Raw genomic sequence first — 21,476 nt, forward strand, 5'->3', positions numbered from 1 at the left:
GCGGTCCGAGGCCTTGGGCGGGGACAGGCGGGTCTTGGGAGTGTCGAGCCTGGCGCCAAGCTCAGGAGGCGGGGCTTGGGGAGGGAGCCAGGGTTCAGGAGGCGGTGCCAGCAGGTGGCGCGAGAGGAGGTGCTGAGGAGGCAGCAGCCCAGGCGTTGCCGGGGGCCCCGGGAGGCGGGCCCAGGGTCGGGAAGGGGCGGGACCGGGCTTCGGTGGGCGGAGTCAGGATTTGGCGCCAGGTTCCTCTGGGCGGGGCAGCGAAGGCTCCCGGGGAGCGTCCAGTCAGGCCGAGGGCCAGGTAATCTTTCTCGCTGTTCCAACACCTCGAGGGTCTTTTTGGCAGAGGCCATATGGGCAGACGCGTCGTCCAGTCAGCCTTTCCTCGCCTTCCCCTTACCCCTGTGGGATGCGCCGGGGCGGGAGGGAGCCTGACGGCCGCTGCCTCCGCAGGTCTCCTCAGGTCTCAGGGCCGGTGGGCTCAGGCTGTCGCTGCCCTTTCTGTCCTTGGAAAAGTGCCCTCAGGTAAAGGTGTTGGTTTGCAAAGTGCCCCGGACACGGAGGGCAAGGAGAGACCCAAGAAGCAGGCCCCCCCAGATTGGTGGGTGGCGGTTTTGATAAGCAAATGACCTTACTTGCAAGACTTGTCCGCATCCGCCGGCCAGAATCTTAAGAGGTTATATCTGGGCCTTAATGGGATCCAGTCAGCACACAGTCCGGTGGTCTCCACTTCACGTTTCTCTCTCAGGGCTGCATTCTTGAAACAGATCCTGCCGTGGAACAGTGGGCAGAAGTACACTCCGAGGACGGGGAAGGGGTGAGGAGCCTTTGGTTCCCCGGGTCAAGCTCCGGGGTCAGCCAGGTTCCTTTGCCAGAAGTGCAGCAAGCCAAACGCTGAGACGCCGCGGTTTGTAGCAGAGAAAGGGTTTATTCACGGGACAGCCACGAGAGGAGACCAAAGGATGAACCTCAAATCTGCCCTCCCTCCCTCCTAATCATGGGATAAAGAAGCAGGGCGGTCTGGGATGCGGGGTTGTGGGGTAAGGTGATGGGAAATAAAAAGGTGAGGTAATGATCGTTTTCGCAGGCGCAACTAAGCTACAGGCATCTTCAAGGGACCCTTGTCCAGAAAATAGCATTTCTAAGGATGGAGTTTTTGACCCTCTGACATAAAAAGGTCACCTAGCAGACACTCAGGCATGCCCAGTTGGACAGCCAGTGGTCCTAACCAGTCTTAAGAAGCTGGAAGTGGACACAGCTGACCCCAAGTTCCTGGAAAACAACCCAGGCAAACATCCTATTGTTTAGGCTACATGATATCTGAGGACCTGCAAGTCTTTTGTAGCAATAATTAAAGCGAGATTGAGTGGTGAAGGCAGGCTACAGGTGTAACAGATTTAATGATGATTACCCTCTGTTTCATCGTCCTCTCAATGACCGCCAACACAAAGCCGGACCTCGGCTTCCCTAGTCCTTGGGTCTGTCCCTAATCCATCCACAGAGTCTTTTGTTCACCAAATACTTATAAGTACCAGCTATGTGTCTGGCACTTTCAGGCACTGCGGATGCAACAGTGAGAAAAACCAGGAGTGATTCCCTGCCCTCCAGGGGCTCAGGGGCTCATGGGGGAAGTGGGCATTGAACTAATTATCATGCAGATAAATATAGAAGCACAATGGTAATATGTATTGTGCCAGTGAGCACATGGAACTGTGAGGGCTTACAGTGGGAGTTTTGACTTGGCAAGGAAAGGAATCCAGAAGAAGAGTAAGAGAGCTCCTGGGGGTGGTGGGGTGGTACAGTAGTGGGGATGAGGAAAAAAAAATTACTTCCATTTGACCTTGTTATGTCTTGAGTGAAAGGCATGGTACTGCTTCTGGAGTTTGAACTGTGTTCCAAATCTAACATGTTTACATGTCTCTAATAAAACTCCATGTGGAAGCATCTTGGGAGCTAATTTGTTAAATATGCTTGCAGAAGGTAGATGAGGGGCACAGATGAAATCTTATTACCCCTTTCAGATGAGAAACACATGAGCCCTACTCAGGTATGAGAACAAGAGAGGAGAATTAATTCTAACTCAATGTATTTATTCTCTCATCTGTTCTTTGTCCACCAGGACCACGTGAGCACAGGATCTGACACAAAAAGTGATTGTGTTTTATTCCATCAACACTTGATTTAAATAAAGAGGGTATGCTATGGCTATTGCTGTGTTTTTACCCAAAATTAACAGTTTCTGGGTATGAGATGTTGCATAAATCCTCTGAGTAGGGTAGAAACACCTGACATATGACATTTGAGTCTTGGTCCTGAAGGAACGAAGTCAGAGCTCAGTCAGGCGTACTGGTTCACTTCTGCTGTTTTGATCAGCTCTCTGCCTGCAGTAGACAGTGACAGCCAGTGGGAACTGGTCAGTTAATTTCATAAATACCGAGCTTTCTGTTAACACACATAATAGCTATTAATTACCTTTCCTCTGAGGAGCAAAAGGGCATGCAGTCAACACCAGAGTCAGTGATACTGCATGATGTTATACTAAGACAGGAATAGATCTAGGCTGGTCCAGCCTCCCTGATGCCACAGACAGGAAGCAGATTGGGCAAGGACCCTGAGTGGGCCACATCACTGACCTGCACACAGAAGATACCGTTATCTTCATGTATGGGCTCTTGGGAGGGACAAAGATCATAAAGTCATACCTCAGATCTGAACCTGGAAAGATCAAGGCACTGAGGGATTTGTAATGGCCCATGGGCCTCACAGGTGTGGTGTGTTCAGGTGTAAGTGAAGATTAGGACTGCTGTTTAACATAAAAAGTGAAAATTCCAGGTGGTGGTGATGTAGAGAGAAGCATGAGGATGTATCAGAGCAGCCCTGCCAGTGCAGAGGAGATGTTATGTGCACATGTTATAGTAAAGATTCAATTTCTGGATTTGAGGCCAATAATAATAATAATAATAATAATAATAATAATAATAATAATAATAATAATAATAATGCATTTTAACTGTATGGAATGTTTGCCTTTTAGAAATTATGCTGTGGGCATGGCCTTTCAGTCAGTATATTGAAGTTTTTCCTTTATCTCTCCTATGGCTAATGGTTTCTGTAGAAAAGAACCAATTGATTTCTTTCTAAAATGTTGCTTCGGGGTGCAGAGACCTTTATAGGTCATGTTTCAACTTACAGGAAAATTTTGTAGTTTAAATATAAATTATGCTAAACATGGGCTTTGTAATGGAGATAAGGTTAAGTAAAGTTCTGACTTTCCTTGGGCAGTTTATAGTGTTCAGGAGGCCCTTGTGCTGTTGAGACAGGAGCTCTGTGAAAGTAGAAGAATGGTCAGGATTGGGTGTAATAAGGGATAAGGAGGCTCAGTCTCATGATATAACTATGAAGAAGTAGAAAGAGGTATACCAGGACCATATAATGCTTTGGTTGGTGGCAGGGCCAGTGTTATGTGTTGAATTATGTCCCCCAAAAGGAGATGCTGGAAGTCTTGACACCTGGCACTTACGAATGTGACCTTCTTTGGAAATAGGGTCTCTGCAGATATAATTAAGTTAGGCAGAGGTCAGACTGGATTACAGGGGGCCCTAAATCCCATGACTGGTGTCCTTATAAGAGGAGAGAACATCATGTGAAAATGGAGACACAGGGAGAAGTCGGCTGTGTGACAGTGGAGGTAGAGATTATGTCTACAAGTCGAGGAATGCCAAGGATTGCTGGCAAACACCAGAAGCTAGAGGAAGAAAGGAAGGATTCCCCCCCTACAGATTTCAGAGGGTTCGTAGCCCTGCAGATACCTTGATCTTACAGACTTCTAGCTTGCAGTTCTGTGAGACCACAAATTTCTGTTGTTATAAGCCATCCAGTGTGTGGTACTTTGTTATTGCAGTGCTAGGAAATTAATGCAACTAGAACGTAATTTTGGGGGTTCAGTGTAAGATGAAAATGTGTTTGTTAAAAAATTCAAGATTTTATAGATCAAACCAAACCGGGGACTTATCTGAGCCCTGGGCCCCATACAACGGCCCAGGTTGCAAGCCCATGAAGCTGGCCCAGGCTGCTCCGTTCTCAAAGTGCTGGACTCCTGAGGCACTCAGGAAGTGATTGAAATGGATAGTTGCAATGTGCACTGATTAACCACAAACAACCCTCTAGACTACTCACTTTTTCCGACTAATGACTGTGAATGTCACACCAGCAACAAACAGAACTGCAAGAACTCCTGTGACAACACTGAGAGCAGTTGCTGTGTTTTGGAGAGCAGATGCTCTCCGCATCTTTGCTCCTGTTAAAAAAAATCAGACAGTTTTAAATGATATGATTATCAAGAGGCTGCTCCTGGGTCCCTGGGATGTTTCCCATCCAGGCGCTAGTGAATATTAATTATGGAAACGAAACGTACATTTAACCCAAGAAAGTGCTCACTGTAGAGAAATCTCATAGGGCGAGTCGTTGAAAGCCGATTTACTAAACGACCTATTCACCAAATGACCCATTTGCCTAATGACCACTTTGCCAAATGACCAATTTGCTAAAAGCCAGTTAGCTGAGCATCAGTTGGTGGGATGTCTTGCTTATCAATAACTGATGGTCAAACACACCTCACCCCAGGCTCCCAGTGGGCTGCAGGACAGGGGTAGGGGCCAAATAGTTGTAGCAAAACTCTAAAACTTAAAAAGAAATTCTCAATAATTTAGGGAACTCTCATTCATTTACTTCATTTTCTGTAAAACAGCCTGCTTCCTGCTTCCTTCACAAGAAGATTGTGGGCAGTGGCTTGGAAGAAGGGAAAAGGGTGCAGGAAGCTGTTCTTTGTACTCCATTTCAACTGAGTGTGGTTGCTCTAAGCATGTGATAAATCAGCAGGCAGTGTCTAAGTCTCTCCTGGCAGAAGAAAAGCTGGCTTTTCAGTGTTTGTAAACACTGAATTCCCAGAGATGCTTTTTTTCTTCCTTTATATCGCCCAGATTTAGGATTTTGAAGTTTTAAGAATTAGCAACCTCATTTACAGGAACCCCTGCTCCCTTTTCCAGCCATGAGTGGAGGGCTCAGGCTTCGCTCCTCCACTGTGAGCAGCTTTCCTCCAGGAACCAGCATGCACAGAGTTGCTGAAAGAGGGTTGCTTTTTGGAATCTACAAGGGGCATCTGGGGGCAGACTGCACACAATTTTTGAGGCTCAAAGGGATTATCACTTGACTTTTTCTATGGAGAACTTTCCTTTGCCCCAAAGGCACTGATATAAAATGTCACTAACACATGGAGGGATCCATGTCTCTGCTACCTGTTCAGAGCTGCTGATAATGTTGTACTGGGGGGCATTGAAGCTGGCAGGAAACAGGATTATTCTGCTTGACTTTTCCCCCATTCAAGAAACCCCTTTTTGAATCTTTTCTATCTCAGGACAGAACAGACCACACTGCCAATCTTCTGGCGGTTGCTTTTGTATCTCACCTGACTGCTGGTTGTAAGTGTCCACAAGCATTTCCTGGGTGACTGCCAGGGAGCCATTGTGGGGCTCAGGGGTAATCCCCAGGAGCTTACACATGAGGGGGTAGATGTGGATGCTGTCAAAAGGCTCAGCCAGGTGATTCTTCTTGAAATCTGGCCCAAAAGCTCTGAATATGGTCTTCATGTCCATATAGACATTGTCAAAGCCATGATCTCCTTTGTTAAAATATAATATAAGTTGCTGAAAAAAAAAAAAAAACCCCAGCAATTTTAGATTCCAATCCCCGGAAAAAACTGTTCTGTAGTTAATATTATGCTTGTTGGATCTAGGAAACTTTAGAAAACTTAAGTGACAAGGAAAGACTGCTTTTTGCAGTAGCAGAGGGAAGGAATGAAAGACTTTAAGGAAGGGAATAAAGAAAGCATGCCCATTAGAAACAACAAGAAGATAATAATTTAATCATAATAGGCTCAAACATAGAGGGCTTACTGTGAACCATGAATCGCTCTGAATGCTTTGTAAAGTGAGGGTACTATCATTATCATCCCCATTTTACAGATGAGAAAACTGCTCTGACTCATGAAGTAGCCAGTGTTGGAGCAGGTATCTGAACCCAGATTGTCTGGTTCTAGAGCTAGGTACGTTTCTTATGACACAAAAGTGTATATATATATTTTTTTTTGAGGAGAGGGATTAGAGAAGAGGGAGTTAGGACTGTAGGTAACTGTTTAATGAATGCCAAGTAGGTTTTTGTCTATCCCCCTTTTCAAATGATGAGGTTGTATCAGTCACAGCACTGTTTATATATTTTTTAGGAACAACAGATATTCTGGCATGTAAGACATTGTATATGAAAAGTTGGTCTCATATTTGGCTTGGTAAACATAGAAAGGACCTGTATGTTCAGTTCAGGCTAAACAACCAGTCCCACGGCCTTTAAGGCCATGAGGCAGCCCTTTAAGAACAAGTGCCCAGTGATAATGGCCTTATGAGCTTTGCAAGCTCCTCACTCCTGAAGAGAGAAGAGTTATGCCCATTCTGCTCTGCACATCAAGGCAGGCAGGTGAGAGGGAATCAGAGAAGTGGACTCCATGAGAGCGTTGAGACCCAGAGGATTTTCTGCCTAACAGTCCGTTTGCCAGATTAAACTGATCACAGCATCCTATCCCTCAGGCGTTGGGAATGTGACTGTTCCATTAAATGTCTTCACATCCCTCCCAACATGTTACGTCATGAACCAGGTTTACAGAGGCCAGTGACTGTGGAATCTCTCCTTGGTAAGGCTTTAGCTCCGTGCCACTTGAGGGATTCCAAAATACCAATAAGATGCTGCATTTTATTGTGAATGTTTCCACCAACATTAAACAATTACCTTATGAGTTTTCCCATACCTGTTATACTCTGGACTTGTAGCAAACTAAGAGTATACAGATTGCAAACATAAATATGTTTGGCTCTTGTCCACAGCCTAGACAAGGATTCTTCAAGATTTAACTGAGATGGTCTTTTGTCGTGTGATGTTTAAACATCACCTAAACTTTGTTCTCCCATGAATTGTTGGTTGGTAGTTAAACGAAAAAAACAAAACAAAATAACAACAGCAACACTTCACTTATGTCTCACAATTAACATTGATTTTGATATTTTCTTCTTTAGGTTTGCTTATTTTTTTCATAATAGCTTTGTTGAGATGTAATTCATACACCACACAAGGCCATTTAAAGTATACAATTCAGTGATTTTTTAGTGTATTCACAGAGTTGTGAAACTATCATCACAATCAATTTTAGAACATTACCATCACCCCAAAAAGAAAGCTTGTACCCTTCAACAGTTACCTCCCATTTCCCCCAACTTCCCCTGGCCCTAGACAACCACCAATGCTTTGTTTCTATAGATTTGCATATTCTGGACATCCCATTTAGATGGAATCATACAGTATGTGGTCCTTTGTATCTGACTTCTTTCACTGAGCATCATGTCCTCAAGGTTCACTCAATCTGTAACATGTATCAGTATTTTGTTTCTTTTAATGGCTACATAATATTTCATTGTATGGATAGACTATATTTTGTTTATCCACTCATCAGTTGATGGGCAATTGGTAATGCTGCTATGAACATTTGTGCATAAATTTTTCTGTGAACAGAATTGCCTTTTTTTGATATATGCAAATGGGAACTAGCAGATGGTTTTTTGGATGAATCTCCTGGTGATCTGTGCATAATGATCAAACACATAGGCCTTACACTTCTAATCCCAAATAACTTCTCTCTAGCTTTTGTTTCTTCCTTGTTAAAATGGAGAGATAAGAGCATCTATCTTTAGAGTTGTTGGGAATAAAAAATGAAGTAACTCATATTGAATTTTTAATGCAGCTTTGGACATTTAACGTTGGTGAGGGATGTTTGTCATTATCATTGCATAATGGTAACTTGGGGCAGGGTTGTTTGGGTGGGATGTGGGGTGGGGGGTGAGGAACACTTAGAAAGCCCCGGGTTACAACTCATCATGCATACCCTTATGTTTTGATTTTTTTTCAGACCTGTCCTTCCCTAGTGGCTGCTTCCCAGATCCAAGATTGTTGGTACTCATTCTAGAGTCTACTTACCCCACTGATGCTATAACCAGAGTCACCGTACATCACAATTGGCAGGACCCGCTCGTGTTTGGCAAAATGGAAGTGTTCCGGAAATTCCTCCTTCTTGTAGACATTGAGGTGAGGGTGTGCATTCTTCAGTGCTTGGTACATCACTTCCTCTTGCCCTGGTTTGGGCAGGAGCATCCCAAAACCGCCGTAGTCCACGATATCAAACTTGACCAAGTCCTGGAAGCTGATGTAGTCGGTCAGGAGGATCTCAGTGACATTGGGCTTCTTTTTCACGGTGGTCATGCCGTGATCTGATGTGATGATGACGTTGAGGTGCTCTGTCAAGCCGTACCTCTCAATGGCTTCCACCAGGTACCCAATGGTCCTGTCGATTTGCTGAATCATCACCCTCCTGTTCTCTGTCTCAGGCCCATAGCGGTGTCCCACACTATCTGGCTCTCCGTAGTACAGAGTCACGAAGTCGAAGTCTTCCTTGGTGAACCAGTTCATGACGATATCAATGTTCTCCCTCCACTCCGTCTCATTGCTGTTCGGGTGGGTGTATGACTCCACCAGGGACCGCTGGACAGCCTCCCCTTTGTACGTGGCGCCTCCCCCAGGATAGTGGAATGATGCTGTTTTCCTCCCCTGCAAGGGCAAGAAGAAAATCCCATCAGGGTCATTTCTCATGTCTTTCTCATAATGTGCAAAGCCCAACATGTCAGCATCCCTGTCCTAGTCCAGAGGCATAGAAAACATGTGGGCTTTGGAGTCAGATAGGATTGGTGTCATTGCTGGTGTCACCAGGATCTTATGGACTCTAAAACACCATTAGTTGTGAGACGTGCCATTATTTTATGGGCTCCTATGAAGAAAAATGCTGCCAATGAAACCACAACACTCCAGCAATTCGAAGATGCATTCCAACTTCTGGGACGGCAAAATGAAAAAAAAAGATCCCTTAGAATGGAGGAAAAATGGCACTTAGTTGGTGATGGTGAGTGAGTTCTTTAATCTCTTAGTGCTTCACTATTTCTACCTGTAAAATGCCAAAAAGTTGATGATGGGATTTTTGTGAGGACTAATCCAGGTAACTTTAAGATAAAGTGTTGGGCACCGTGTTTTGGCCTCTAGACATAACTAGCCACCCACAGGCCTTCCCCGATGTGTGCAATGGACCGTTAATATATTTGCCTGTCAGCACCCACTCCCCAGCCTGCTGGTTCAGAGCGCCTGACTTCCCCTGGAGCTCTCCTCCTTGCTCTTACTCCATGCCTGGTTTGGGATATGCTGGCTCCATGTCAGACTTCACAGATGGGCTGTGGCTCTGGCCTGGCCAGTCAGGAGATACTGTATCCCTTGGCCACAGCAGTTGGTTCAGCCTTGGATCCATGTCCCAGTCAGAGCCAATGAGATGAGATCTGGGGACTTCCTATGGGGCTGTTGGAGAGGGGAGAATCTGCCCAACTGGTTCCTGTCTCTAATGCTTATAAACTTCAGGGGTGTTTGCAATAAGGGGAGACTGTCATCTTATTCCCTGTGCAGATATCTGCCGAGACACTGGGCTTGACGACCCAACCAGAGGCGGACAAAGGGTTGTTAAAGGTGTGCCTGATGCTGGATTGCCTGGGTTTATCTTTTCTCTCCTACTTGGATGCTCTCCACATCAGTTTCCTCATTTGTCAAATGGAGATGTTAATGCCACCCTGTGGGGTGGTTTTGAGGATTAAATGCATGTAGAGCACATTAGGAAGTGTTCAGTGAGCATAGCTTTTATTTTTCCTGGAGAGGAACAAAGAGCATTGGGGCTGGACGGCATGGTCAGGCGAAGAGGGGGCAATGATGATTTCCTCTAGTTTCTGTCTCTGGAGGGGCACTGAAGGTGTGTCTGAAATCTGCCTGTAGACCTCAAGGTTGGGGTCTGTAGAAGGAAGATGAGACTGGGGGCTCCATTCATGGCAGAAACAGCTGCAACAGGGGGGATGGGATTCCTTACATCAGAGGAATGGGGTGGGTCAGCCATGAAATGTGTCTGAGTCTTGTAAGGCCCAGGCAGGGCTGGGGGTTGCTGCTTGACCCTGAGACCCTTGTCAGTGGAGCCCAGTGAATTTCACCCTCTATGTCCCATCATAGGCAACGAGGCAGGGCAGTAGATTACAGCCACCAGGAAAAGGGCCATGGCCTCCCTGCAAGCTGTCATAAGAGGAGTTGCCGTCTCTTTCCTCTCCTTGTCTCCAGTGAGTAAACCAGGGAAAGAGGGGTGGGGGACCTGAGAGAGTAGACCATAGGTCATATTCCTTCTGCTCCAGGGTCTGTGGTGAGGGTAGGGAGCATGCTGAGTAGCAGGGCTTTGACTTGGATATAAGATGAAGGTTTTACCATGAGCAGACCTGAGTCTTCAGACTGAAAAGGAGCCTGTTTTAACAATATATGTGATTTCAAAGTCATGAAAATATTAAGTGATTTGTTCCCCAAGAGAAAGGTGGTTTTTGACAAAGCTTGGTAAAATTGTTAGGAAAGAGAATAATTTTATGGGCACTCACCAACGAGTTAACAATAAGGTGGACACATCCTACTAAATAGTTTCTGTTGTTGTAAAGTGGCAACTCAACCAGGACCTGGCACAGAGTAAGCATTCGATAGATTTCTGGTTTCATGGATGACTGACCTGCTTATCTGGGGAGCAAGTACTTTCCTTCATCTCAGCTATTAACTTGAGAGCTATTCTGTGACAATTCTTGTGTCATCTAAGATGTAGGTATTCTGAAAAACACTCTAAAGTTCATTAATTTTAGTAGAACTAAGAGAGGGTGCTGGTGCAATGGTGCAATCTGGTACAGAGAATAAATTATGGAGAAGAATTGTGGGATAATGGCACCTGGGTTGTGGGTATCTATCTGGCCTACAAATGAGCAGAAAAGTATAACCAAGTGTAATACTAAAACTTCCCATGTACCATTTGAGAGAAAGAGAAACAGGGAAGGAATTTGGAAGTTGTAGGGGATGCTGTTGGTGCCCCACCCAGATCCCTTTACTGGGCCAGTGCACTCATACCCATTTCTGTGAGGGTGCCTGCTAATGTCTCTCAGCTGCCCCATGTTACGGAGAATTCCCTTGCCACGTGGCCAAGTCCTGCCTCACCTGGGCAGGTATCCTGTACTGCTTCTCTATCCCCAGCAGCCCATGGCCAGTGATTGACAGGAGGACAAAAAGCCAGCTCCCTGGCCTCAGGGTGGTGTAACATGGGGGCGCAATTCATGCACCAGATTTTCCCATGGAATCAGGCTGAAGCTGGTCTCCATATGGGGTCTCGTCTCACTCAGCTTTTTCTCCTGCCCTGTCAGTTTTCCCATCTCCTGAGAGCTCTCCCTCAGTACATTACATGCACCGCATCCCTGCCTCAGGCTCTGCTTTTAGGAAGCTTGACCTAAGAAATACTTTGCAAGATTCCAGAAGCTCTGCTGTCCACAGCTATAGGTGAAATACTGTCCTTTCTGCCCTCAAGCATTCATTTTCTATTGTGTGATCCTGTTTTATTTTCTCCAAAGCACTTTTCTTAATCTAAAATTATCTTAATTTGCTTACTTTTTTACTATCTAGTTCCCTCCTCTAGAAGGTGAGCTGTGTTGATCTTGTTGACTGCACTTTTCCTGGGACCTAGAACAGGCCTGGCTCAGAGTCAGTGCTGATGGCTGATTAAATGCGTGTTGAATGAATGCATGAATCATATCTCCTTTTAGGGGTGCAAAACCCATCCTATTCTCACTCTTGGTTAACTTATGGAAATACTCACAGAAATGTTTTCTCTTTTGGGTTCTATCATCTTATTTGTACCCTCTACAGGTAACACATTTTCCTTTCTGATAATAGAATTTCTATGGTTGCTTTAACTTGCAAATCCTCTAATATTTATTTATTGCATTTCTGATTGGCATTAGACCTAATTCTTAGCTTTTAATGATGGTACTTTATTTAACTTACATATAAATTGGCTTTACTCTGAAGTATGGAATTGACTGGAAGGATGAAATTTCTAACATTGTGTAGAACATAGTTTGGCTATTTTATTATTTAGAATAAGCTGACAATGACATTGTGAGGGACTTAGGCAGCCCTGCATATCCTGCTGTTTACATGTTAAATCTCAGATGTTCCCAACTTGAAACTGTTTTCTCATGCTGTGTTCTTAACACACGCACTTTCCTTACAGATATCCCAAGCTGGGGGTAGGGTATAGCTCAGTGATAGAGTGCATGGTTAGCATGTACAAGGTCCTGGGTTCAATCCCCAGTACCTCCATTAAATAAATACATAAATACATAAATAATAAAAGCTAACTACCTACCCCCCAACAAAAAATAAAAATAAAATAATAAAGTAAATGAAAGATGAGAAAGATATTCCAAAGCTGTAGTCTTAGGAAACCATGATTCTTTTTGCTTGGTCCCGTAGGAGTTTTAGGATTTACGCTGCTTTGTGAAATGAGCTCCAAAGAGAAATGTGTATGTGATGTGCGCACACACACACTCACTTGACTCTGTTTATTTGGGACCTATGATAATCAAAAGTGCTGTTTTCAACAAACACTTCTGAGAGGCAATCTGAGCACTTAATTGGGTGCAAAAGAGTGGGTATTTACTATTCTACCCTTTAATTAGCATAATCAGTGTTTCCAGTAGCATTAGCAATCGGAAAATCGCTAGTTTTATTAGGTGCATTATTCTTCCTTAGTGTAGTGTTGCATAAGTGTGGCTATTATTCTTAAGTTGCTTCTTTAAAACAAGAGTTGGTACTTCTTAGGGCAAAGCCTGACTGTTGGGTTTTGTACAGAATCTACTGTTCAGAACCAATCATCAAAGGAAGAGTTTCCATTTGGTTTTGCATTTTGTCTTGTCTCTTCCTTTAGGTGACAGAATTAACGTCACAAGGCACATGGGTTTTAGGAAGGCTGGTGAAGTGTTCATCACAGCTGTGCTTTTGTGGGGGAGTATGTGTGTTTTAGAGAAAGGAGTTTGTTACTCTAGGGAGTGACTGAGTGGGAAGAGATGGATTCCATGTATTTGAAATTCAGAAGTCAAGGTTGGTTCTGAGTGTTTTCATTGCTTTCCTGTGCTCTGGAGGAGTCACTGAACAGAAGGAAGCTAGATGGCCAAGATTCTGTATTTTCTCCCCCTCTGACACTCTTTCAGAGGACCCGGTCCTGTTGCAGACTCTTAGCAGCCCTGAGGATCTCACCCACGTCATTCCTCTGCCGTTTCACATCTTACTATGTTTTGTGGCTCTTCCATGGAGAGGATAAACATGCCCCTAGGTTTTTATGGTTTTCTTGGGTCTTACAGTCATGGCTGCCTGCCTTCCTCTGAGAATTAGGACTTCTGAACTTGGTGAAACACGTCAGCCATTGATCACGTTCAGTTATCCTGGGTGCTCATTTAAAATCCCAGCCTGCTCTCAATGGGGCCTCTCTGTTTGTAGCCTGACCATTGGCGAAGTCCTCATGGGGTGTGAATATGCTTGTGGGCTATGGATAATGGACCCAAAGGTGGTCAGGAATCCTGTTTTCTAGGCATCCTCCACTGAGACACACCAATTCTCATATCTTGATGGGCTCCTGTGGCACTAGTGTCACTGAAGGAAAACATTCTCGTCCTATTAAAAGTTAATGCATCCATCTCCACAAAGCCAGCCTGGAAGAGACTCAGGAGAAGGATGGATTTCCCCAATGATGGATATAGGGCAGACCACCCTCCAGCCCTCCCTGGCAATGCAGATGTGCCTCTGAATGGCATTTGGCATTTGTTCCCCTATTTCCAGGGGGCTGACCTGGGGCCGCAGGTTTGCTCTGACTAAAGCAGCTTTTGTGTCAGCTCCTCAGGGAGCTGACTGATGGCCCTGTCCCTGGTGGGAGTTGCCAGTGGCAGAACGCGATACACCAACTTGACATTCACTTGCCAAACGAGTGGCATGTTGTCAGTCGCCTGGCCCTGCATCAGCCTCTTTTTGTACCACCACTTATGAATTCAGCAAGGGGGAAAAGTACTCTGATTATGACTTGAGCAGAAGGAAACAAAGTCCTGCAAATAAATGACGAGGAGACAAGAAGGACGCATGAGAAAATGTTACCAGAAACCTCATGCCAGTGAACAAATTTCATAGCAAGAGCGGTCCTGAGTTTTGAATAGTGAATTCAGGAAGACTATCCAGACCTCCTTAGCAGCTAGGCAAACACAAGATTCACTCTGAAATGCATGGCTAAATGCTTTGGCCACAGAAGAAATACTGTATCATGGTTAAGAGTTAAGATTTGCTGTCCACACACCTATAGTCAATTAATCTTCAGCATAGAAGGCAAGAATATACAATGGAGAAAAGACAGACTCTTTGGCAAGAAGTGTTGAGAAAGCTGGACAGCACATATAAATTAATGAACTTAGAACACTCCCTCACACCATACACAAAAATAAACTCAAAATGGCTTAAAGACTTAAACTAAGACAGCACACCATAAATCTCTTAGGAGAGAACATAGACAAAACATTCTCTGATATAAATTGTAGCAGTGTTTTCCTAGGTTAGTCTCCCAAGGTAAAGGCAAAAATAAACAAATAGGGCCTAATTAAACTTATAAGCTTTTGCACAGCAAAGGAAACCATAAAGAAAAGGAAAAGACAACCTACGGACTGGGAGAAAATATTTACAAATGATGCAGTTGACAAGGGCTTAACTTCCAGAATGTGCAAATAGCTCATACAACTCAATAACAAAAATACACAAACAGCCCCATTGAAAGATGGGCAGAAACCTAAACAGCTATTTCTCCAAAGAAGACATGCAGATGGCCAATAGACACATGAAAAGATATTCAATATTGCTAATTATCAGAGAAATGCAAACCAAAACTACAATGAGGTATCTCCTCACACTGGTCAGAATGGCCATCAATAAAAAGTCCACAAACAATAAATGCTGAAGAGGATGTGGAGAAAAGGGAACCCTCCTACATTGTTGGTGGGAATGCAGTTTTGTGTAGCCACTATGGAAAAATAATATGGCAATTCCTTCAAAAACTTAAACTAGAGTTACCATATGATCCAGCAGTCCCACTCCCAGGCATATATCTGGAGAAAACTCTAGTTTGAAATGATACCTGCCCCCCAACATTCATAGCTGCACTATTTACGATAGCCAAGACATGGCAGCAACCTAAATGATTGGATAAAGAAGTTGTGGAATTGGTGGGGCATATAGCTCAGTGGTAGAGTGACTGCTTAGCATGCACCAGGTCCTGGGTTCAATCCCCAGTACCTCCATTAAAAAATAAATAAACCTAATTACCTCCCCTATGAAAAAAGAAGTGATGTATATATCTACATGCACACACAATGGAATACAACTCAGCTATAAAAAGAATGAAATAATGTCATTTGTAGCAACATGGTTGGACCTAGAGATTATTATACTTAGTGAAGAAAGTCAAAGACAAATATCACATGATACCACTTATATTTGGAATCTTAAAAAATGATACAAATGAACTTATTTACAAAACAGAAACAGACTCACAGAAAACAAACTTATGGTTACCAAAGGGGAAAGGGGGTAGGGGAGGGATAGATTAGGTGTATGTGATTAGCAGATACAAACTACTATATATAAAATAGATAAACAACAGGGTTCTATTGTATAGCACAGGGTGAAGCACATATATTCAGTATTTTGTAATAACCTATAATGGTAAAGAATATGAAAAATAATATATATGTATAACTGAATCACTATATTGTATACCAGAAACTAATACAATATTGCAAATCAACTATACTTCAATTAAAAAAAGACAAGAGTTGCTGGACCCAGAGTGAGTTCAAATCCCAGCTCTGCCTCTTGCTAGCTTTGTGACTTTGAGAAGTTATGGTATCGCCTTGTGCCTCACTTTACTTATCCGTTAAAGGGGTGTAATCTTAGCACCTACTTCAGGGTTATAAATTAATATACATAAAACACTTAAATCAGTGCCTGGTGCATAGTGAATGTTATGGATGTTATTTTCTTGGGAGGACAGGTTTTATTTGCATGGTCTATGCCTCCAAGTTTAAAAATGTGTCAGCAGAGGAAGGAATCTAGAGCCCAACAGTTAGGGGGAGAAAATGAACCCAAGGTAGAGTAGGGTCACTGACAGCCCGCTATGATCCTTCTAGAGCTGTATTTTCCAACATGGTAGCGTCTATGTGGTATTTAGATTTAAATTTAAATTAATTAGCATTACATTCAATTAAAAGTTCAGTTCCTTGGTCTCACTAACCATATTTCAAGGGCACAATTACCACCTGTGCCTTGTGGCTTCCATATTGGACGGTGCAAAATAAAACATGTCCATCATCACAGAATATTCCGTTGGGTAGTTCTAGCTTAGAGCTATAATGACCAGCTGAAGACATGCTGAAATGATTCAGCCTCCATTTATCAGAATGACAGTTTTGGGTAGTTAGTGCTAAGCACCTTACATGCATTATCTCAGTTAATTCTCCCAATGATCCTATGAAGCAGGGACTCTGACAATCCTAATTCTATGAGTGGGGAGAATCAAGCACAAAGAGCAGGTCATTGCCCAAGGTCATGCAGCTGGAGAAGGGTGGAGCTGGTCAGATCCTGCTCTGGGAGTCTAAGTCCACAGCCTGCATTCTGAGCTGTTGCAATTACTCCCTCTTTCCATGTAACATATACAGTGTGGGCTGGGAACAGAGATGCAGGGTTAGGACCCAGGGTAGCTTTGGCGCCCAGGCTGGTGTCTTAGGGGAGGATGAGGAGGATCTATTCTGAAGTGATGACTTTGGAAGCTCATGGAGAAAACACGAAGCTGACAATAGGTTTGGGGCTGGAAGTTAAATGCACAATTACAGTATCTGCTTTTTTGAAGCAATAATGAATAGCCACTGGGATACTTTCAAGCAAATGTTCTCATCAGAGCTTTTCATGCATTGAATGGTCAACTTTGTTCCTAAGGGCTTTTATGCCTAAGTCCAAGGCAAGTGTATAAAGAGATATTTATTAAAGAGCTGTTGGGTCCAGACCCTATGATGAGCCCTGGAGGTACAATCATGATTATGCTGACTCTGCCCTCATGGAGACTCATCCTTCGATAACAGCTAAAACTTACTGAGATATGCATTAAATGCACATTTTATTTAATCCTTACATCAATTCTTTTCAATAGGCACATCATCATGAACCCTATATCACATTTTTAAAAAATTGAAGTATAGTCAGTTTACAATGTGTCAATTTCTGGTGTACAGCATAATGTTTCAGTCATACATATATTCCTTTTCATTTTCTTATATCAAATTAAAATTTTTTACTATTATTATTTTTTAATGGAGGTACTGGGAATTGAACCCAGGACCTGGTTCATGCTAAGCACATCCTCTACCACTGAGCTATACCCCACCACCCATCACATTTAGGGAAACAGATGCTTAGAGAGGTTAAGTCACTTTCCCAAGGCCACACAGCTTCTAACCACTGTCCACATGCCCAAGAATGAGAGGTGACATCCCAAGAAGTGAGCCCAGGGTCTCTGACGGTACCTGTCTCTGGGCTGTGATCCAGAGGGGAAGAACACCATTGTCCCACCACTCAGTCTTGTTCTGTGTGGTCTTGTAGGAGTACTTCTTGAGTGTCTCTGTGTTAAACATCATGTTGTGAATGACTCCGTGATCTTCAATCCAACGACCTTGTGGATAAAGAAGAAGGTGTTGATAAGTTATATGAATGGATGCTGCCAGAGTGTCTGTGGGGTCTTAAGATCACCTTTCCCAACATCCTTCAGGTTGCCTCACTTAATCCAGGGGTTGTCCCTCTAGGCTTCAGACTTGTTTCTTTGGGGTACAAATGTTGGTAGCCACAAAGCAAGGGTTCATCACATCTCACCCTTGCCAGATTGGATCTGTTTCCTCAAACAGACCTCACAGCCCTGGGGTAAGTTGGTGTTGGCTGCTGAAGCTGATGAGGGAGGCGGGTGCAGGGAGACCAAGTTCCTTTGGGTTATTCTGTGTCCAGAAGCTAAGAGCCTGGTATTTGGACACTTCTTGTGGGATGATTTTCCTCATCTGCTTGTGATGATCTGATTCTATATCAAGTATCCAGTGGGCCTAATTCTTGGCAAACATCCCAGGGTTCTTCCTAGGACTCCCATGGGCTGCAGTGAGGGAACCAGTGGAATCAGGAAGGTTATCTAGATGTAGATGGGTGTAGACTTACTTCTCTCTACATAAGAGAGGAAGGCAGATACTGGGGAATGTGAGTAAGCTAGATTGTTATTGAAAACATGGGAATTGAACCAAATATGGGGGAAAAAACCCACTGTGAGACTGCTGGTAGGTAAAGTCCCCCAAGAGGGACCAAGGCTTTGAATGGGAAAGAAGCAAAAACAGTTGTTGCTTTATCGTTTCAGCCTTGTAGGCAGGCCTGACAGCCAACCACGTGTGGGGTTGTCAGAAAGAAGTTGTGCTGCTGTCAGGGACTGGGGCCTTGGGGTGTTAAGATTCCTGGTCAGGGATCACATCAGGTGGTTGACAGGGGAAGAGCAGGGACTTTGAATCTATGAGAGCTGAGTGCCAACCCTGACTTGGCTTCTGAACTTGCTTTGTGAACTTGAACAAGCCTTGGTTGGCATGTATAACAGGGGGTGGGGGTCTGTGTGATGGAATCACAGCATATGTTTCCCATCACACCACATGCCAATGTCTTTTTCTGAGTACCTGGGAACATTTACTCATCTAAAGCTCCCAACAGCCCGGCAAGGTGGGAACTATGATAGCTCCTCCTTAGAGCTTTCCCCCTTTGCAGGAAACTGAGACAGAGTTTGCTCAGGGTCATGCAGCAGAGCTGGTATGGAACCTGGGAAGTTTGATTACAGCCCATGCTCCTGCCCGGCATCCCCCATCCCAGTAAAATTAACATAAAATTAACCATTATCATTTTAAAGTGAATAATTCTGTGACATTTAGTACATTCACAATTGTGCCACTACCACCTATTTCCAGTTCTGAAACATTTTCATCCTCCCAAAAGGAGACTCTGTCCATTAGCTGTCACTTCCTTGCCCCCTGGCAGTCATTCATCTGCTTTCTGTCTCTGTGGATTCACCTCTTCCAGACATTTCATGGAAATGGACTCATGCAATACGTGACCTTTTGTTTCTGGCTTCTGCCACTGAGCATTATGTTTCCCAGCTTCGTCTATGCCGTAGCATGAATCTGTACTTCATTCCTTTTTATGGCTGAATAATATTCCATTGTGTGGATAGACCAGGATTTGTTTATCCATCCATCAGTTGATGGACGTTTGGGTTATTTCCCTTTTTTGGCTGCTGTGAATAATGCTGTTGTGAACACTCATGTGCAAGCATCTGTTTTGAGTCCCTGCTTTCCGTTCTCTTGGGTATATACCTAGGAGTAGAATTGCTGGATCATATGGTAATTCTGTGTTTAACTTTTTGAGGAACTACCAAACTATGTTCCATAATGGCTGCATCATTTACCTTCCCACCAGCAATGTTCAAGGGTCCAATTTCCCCATATCCTCGCCAACACTTGCTATTTTCCCTTTTTTGATTATGGCCAACCTAGTGAGTGTGAAGTATCTCATTGTGGTTTTGACTTGCATTTCCTGAATGCCTGAAGATGTTGAGCATTGCAGCCTATGTGTACCCTGAGTGAGAGTACTCTGTTAGGGGTAGGCAGAGCCCAAATGGGCAAGAATCTTTGGAGCCTTACAAATGAATAATGGAAGGCTTCTGAAATCTATAAGGAACCCTCTTGTTACAGCTTCCTGGTGACTGAGCCATACCATCACAGCAGATGAAATGGAAGCACAGAGATAATTTACCCAGGGAGCAGCTGGCCTTCACTGCGCGCACCCCTCCCTTTAAGCCTGTAATATCCTGGATCCTGTTCTGTGTGACTTTCTCCACCCAGTAAAGAGCAAATCACCCTGGAATTATGAACACCTGCCATTTCACCTATTCTAGTGTTTCTCCACGGTGTTTTCTACCATCAACATTGGAATCAATTGAGTTGCTTATTAAAAACACAGATTCCTGGGTCCTCACTCTAGCCATTGCTGAAACCACAGTTGTAGGGTAGGGTCCAGGAGTCTGCATTTTAACAACCTCTCCCTGTGGTTTTAGTGCCCACTAAAATGTCAGAACCCCCGATTCAGGGGCTGTTAGTCATTCACATGTGCGTGTGGATTAATTCTAGCAGATTGCCCTTTAGGGACCAGGGGAAGGGCAGACAGCTGTCAAAACCTGGATCACTCCAGTATCTGGGGAAACCTCGGGATCTAGAGCCACTGGGAGGATGTGGGAGGAGGAATTGGAGGAAGCCGTGGACACAGAAACTTCCTCCTCCTGCACCCTATGGATTCTGGCTTCCATGCCCTGGGACCCAGAGATCATTTATAACACTAGTTAAGTAGACTAGCCTGGGAGCCAATCGTAGAATCCATTTCCCCCTAAAGCAGTATTACCCAAGTAATACTAACCTAAAATGAGTTCGGGGAGCATGACCCTTCCATTGGCACATGGCACATCCCAGTAATTGTACAAAGGGAACCATCTCCCTGGTGTTTGGGTTATTTCCACCCTGACAAAGTCATTTTCTAAATCCAATCAGTGCCCGGGGATCACTCATGACCCAGCAGAGGTTTTCTGTGCCCAGTTGGTTCCTCCCCCCTGCTGCTGAAGCCTCTTTATGCCTGTCAAGGGCCAGTTTTGGAACATGGGCAAAACAAGACAGAAGAGAAGAAGCCAAGAAACATGCAGGGAGAAGCCAGCTCAGTTGTCCTTAAGTTGCATTTTCTACTCTGGAGACAGTCGGGGACCTGGCTGGAAAAACCACATGAAGGCGACACTGTTGGCTGTGCCTGGATTTCCAGAGACTGCAAAGGATCTGGTTTCACTTGGGTCACACAGTGCTGCAGAAGGGGGGCTGGACTCGGAGGCAGGACCCCTGGTCTTGGCTCTTGTAAGCCCTTGCTCTCTCTTTGTGCCTCAGTTTCCCCACCTACAGAACGAGCAGGGTTAATGATTTCCAAGGGCCTTTCTGACTCTGTCATTCTGGGAGTCTTCTCTGCTGTCATTTCAGTGTCTGGCAAAGACATGGATAATTATGCAAGTGAAACAGGAAGTAGGATGAGCTCTTCTAGTGAATGGGACTCCTGCTGCTTGCTAATTATGCTTTAATCGGGGTACAGTGCATACTCCCACACTGTCTGTTAAGGCGAGGTGCAGGTAATTCATCCAGCAGAGCATTTCAGGTCTGGGAACAAACCTAGCTAGATTCAGCTCCTTCCTTTGGTTCTCAGGGACGGATGTTTATTTCTCAAATACTTGCAGAGTGAATTTAGGAAACCAGGAAGTCCAA

At 44.3% G+C, this 21,476-nt stretch overlaps 1 protein-coding gene across 1 annotated transcript in view; it reads right to left on the reverse strand.

The window, feature by feature from the left end:
• Window positions 1–94: 94 nt before the first annotated feature.
• LOC102504439 (ectonucleotide pyrophosphatase/phosphodiesterase family member 7-like) overlaps window positions 95–21,476 on the reverse strand; it is a 32,239-nt gene continuing 10,857 nt past the window's right edge. The window contains exons 2-6 of the mRNA XM_032461068.1: window positions 17,637–17,782; window positions 8,071–8,697; window positions 5,462–5,699; window positions 2,631–2,712; window positions 95–332 (exon numbers count right to left, since the gene is read on the reverse strand). Of these exons, the coding sequence (XP_032316959.1) occupies window positions 95–332; window positions 2,631–2,712; window positions 5,462–5,699; window positions 8,071–8,697; window positions 17,637–17,782 (1,331 nt within the window). The remainder of the gene's footprint in view (window positions 333–2,630; window positions 2,713–5,461; window positions 5,700–8,070; window positions 8,698–17,636; window positions 17,783–21,476) is intronic.

Source organism: Camelus ferus, chromosome 18 (assembly GCF_009834535.1).
Source record: "Camelus ferus isolate YT-003-E chromosome 18, BCGSAC_Cfer_1.0, whole genome shotgun sequence".
NCBI classification, from domain to species: Eukaryota; Metazoa; Chordata; class Mammalia; order Artiodactyla; family Camelidae; genus Camelus; species Camelus ferus.